This window comes from Notothenia coriiceps, unplaced genomic scaffold, assembly GCF_000735185.1.
Source record: "Notothenia coriiceps isolate Sejong01 unplaced genomic scaffold, NC01 NC01_scaffold00016594, whole genome shotgun sequence".
Classification (NCBI taxonomy): domain Eukaryota; kingdom Metazoa; phylum Chordata; class Actinopteri; order Perciformes; family Nototheniidae; genus Notothenia; species Notothenia coriiceps.
In genome coordinates, this window is record NW_011349295.1 from 1 (window position 1) to 3,323 (window position 3,323).

General features: G+C 38.9%; 1 protein-coding gene across 1 annotated transcript; it reads right to left on the reverse strand.

The window, feature by feature from the left end:
- Nucleotides 1-1,353: 1,353 nt before the first annotated feature.
- Nucleotides 1,354-3,317, reverse strand: LOC104949610 (E3 ubiquitin-protein ligase HECTD3-like). The gene is made up of 6 exons (XM_010775991.1): nucleotides 3,297-3,317; nucleotides 3,006-3,135; nucleotides 2,355-2,429; nucleotides 2,127-2,205; nucleotides 1,953-2,024; nucleotides 1,354-1,580 (listed from the first exon to the last, which is right to left on the reverse strand). Exons 2-6 carry the CDS (start codon nucleotides 3,079-3,081, stop codon nucleotides 1,496-1,498), a joined length of 387 nt encoding a protein of 128 aa, XP_010774293.1. The 5' UTR covers nucleotides 3,082-3,135; nucleotides 3,297-3,317; the 3' UTR covers nucleotides 1,354-1,495.
- Between the last annotated feature and the right edge of the window lie 6 nt (nucleotides 3,318-3,323).

The following is a 3,323-nucleotide window of genomic DNA, read 5'->3' on the forward strand; positions in this document are numbered from 1 at the left end:
TAAAAAAAAAATCTGGTTTTTAATGCCCGAGAGCAATAAAAACACTTGGTAAAAAAATCCTGAGTGAGGCTTTCATAATTCATGCATGAAAGGATTGTTGTACATTTTTTATTTGTGTGTGATGGGTTCCAAAATAAAATTTAAAAAATGTATCCGATTGAATGTTTGAGCAACCATTCATTTATCAGCTACAAACAAATACATGTTGAATTCTAGTTCAGATTAAAAAGTTTCCAAGTGTGAAAATCAATAACTAAATAACTCAAATATTTGCATTTTAGACAAATGAAATAAAATACAAATAAACAGAGTTATAGGGATTACTTTATTAAAAATAATATAAATATAGTGCTCAGGTATTGAGGCTTAAAGGTGAGGGTTGAGATTGGTCCACTACTGATCTTATGGCCCTTGGCATACATCCATCTTCATCCGATCTTTCTTGTTTCAACATGTTATCATTCTGTGCATAGGAATAGGTTTCAGAGCGTAACACTGCACACCATTTTTGACACATATAAGCTACTGTTGTGTGATTGCAAGAATTACAGAATAATAACATCTACAACTATGATGTCAGTCAAGATAATCGATTGACTGCGGGGGCAAAAGGCATTATTTTCCGCTTTACTTTTGTATAAATAGGCATCCAAAATGTGTAGAACTGGAAGCAGCAGTAACAACAACAACAAAACTTTGAGCTCTGAAAATGCTAATATTCTCATCATATCCTTAAATTAATCCTGTTTCAGTTGCAGAACAATACTCATCCAAACGTTGCCCTCGTATAACTTTTCAAGCCCGCCACAACCCCGTATAGCAACTTCAAACACATCCATTAATTTAAAGTGGACCCATCATGCTATATTTGAATAATATAGGACCATACCTATAAAAGGCATATTTATACTTCTTTATTTTTCAAAATACCAAACAGATCACGCATTTTAGCCATTCCTCATTTCGCTCAATTTAACACTGTCTTTGCATGGGCTGATTCTGTGAGAACAGCACCATCTACAGGCCTGGCATATGTACTACAGCGTCTCCAGCGCTTTCCAACGGCAATGTCCGTGGCTGTCTCCTCCTGATTGGTGGAGTTGGCCCAATAGCCGTAGCACCACTTCTGTGACGTCATAGAAGTGTTCAAATCTGGATCAGTCTGTATCAGGCTTGTTGCAGCCCCTTTTTAAGAGATTTGGGTATGGAGGAAAATAGAGAGGGTTGTGTTTTCTGACACTTGGTGAGTTCCCTGGAACACCGGGGACACATATTCATGTATACAAGACGTACAAAGGTGCATTTTGCATGATAGGTCACCTTTAATGTTTAATTCAAGAAACAATAAAGTCATTTCATGTTTCCATAGAGTTCTTTATTATATACAGCTATGATTAATTGGCAGTTGTGTCGATATGTGGATACAATTGGCGAGATCTTTCTTCATTCATCAGTGATTTGAAAAGTGTTTGTTCGGGTAAGCAGCAAGAGATGATCACTCTTCCCAGGGGCTCATGTCGGTGTCGATGGCCACGCAGTTATAAGCAGCGTAACGCAGCTTCTCCTCACAAACCTTTGCACTGCAGGCACAACAACAGCAGAGAAAAAGGATGGGATGCAAAAATGTCACATTAGTGTCAATACAAATATGTTTTAATTCAGCTCAGACCAGTTCCACAAAACACCAAGTTCACAGATTAAACTAACTTTAAGGGATTCACTAAGTATAAGACAAAGAAAAAACCTTTGAATGCACAAGTGAACATTTGAAGGAAACCCCCAAGAAGAAGACTTTAAGGGTTTTTTGTGCAACCAATTTTATTTTTAAGAAGAAATTAGCTCACAGCTGGTGTTTAACTTAGTGTCCTGCTATAGCTCCACAAACAAGTGCACAGTAAACACAACTGTACAGTAACATATTTTGCAGGAACAAACACATATCATCAGCGTACCTTGGGTAGTTGGGTAAATACAGAGTGCTGGAACAAGTGGACGAGCGTGGAAGTGCATCAGTTGTTTCCATGCTAAAAGAGAAAACAGAGAAATGAATACCATCTTCCTCTATTGTAACGTTCTTAAAGATCCGTTTTTGAAATCTACAATGACATTTTTGGGGATGCACTCACCCTTTATCAGGAAAGACGTAGATAGGCGCAGGAAGACGACTTCTACCGGTTACAAACCTCAGAAACCTGCTGCGATCCTCTGAAAACAGGGTTTAAAAAGTCAGTCAGTCAGTGTTTACATTTGTATTTTTTCAGCCTAACAAATGCATCCAAACACTTCAGGCTAGTTGATATCACAAGATGTTGAATATTCTCTGTAAAATATGGAAGAACGAACAGCAAACTGACCATTGGTGAAGCTCGTCAGTGCGTCCCATAAGTACTGCACTCTGACGTCACTCATTTCCAGGTCCTCATAGCGTGCTGGTGGGGAGAAAGAAACAAATGTATTATAATTTTGGCAGTGTTTGTTCGAAGATGATCAACAATCGAGCGTCTTCAGCTGTTCTAATTTTTTTTTTTTCATAGATGATTGTACGTTGATCTGAGTAAAAGCTTCTAAAAGAATAATTCTGATACATTGCTAGTTTTAATAACTTCCTCTTTGGATTAACCTCCTAATAAAGTTGTTTAAATAATCTGCTTTGCTTGTTAACATCCCTTTTGACAGTTGTGATGTTACTATCACATGTTTTCCAATCTTAGAAATCACAATGTTCTTTTAACTCAATTACATTTTTAGACTGAATTTGCAGTAAACAACAATTATTCTTAAGATGTGTCTTTTTGAGCTTGTTAGCATTCTGATGTTTAGCAGGCATATAAGCATCAGCTAGTTATCACTAAGCACAACTACAGCTGAGGCTGATGGGAATTTCACAAAAACAAAGTATTGGACGATGGCGCTAGATTAAAAGTGTATAAATCACTCAAGTTATGACAATACTCATCGATGGTTTCTAGCATGGCACTAAACGGACGGTGTCACTGAACACTCACTGAGTCGCTTCAGGGCTTCCACAGTGATCTCAGGGTCTCCACACACTTTCTTCTCCACTTCCTGCCAGGTGAGCATGTCCAGCACAGCCTGAGGAACGACCTTCAGCAGCCCCGCCTGCAAGGCTGCGATCTGAAACACACACACACACACACACACACACACACACACACACACACACACACACACACACACACACACACACACACACACACACACACACACACACACACACACTTCAGGGATTTAGCTGACTTTGGAACAACTAGCAGTGTGAAGAAAGGCAGTCCCACCTGCTGCCTGCTCTCCTCCAGCCGAGC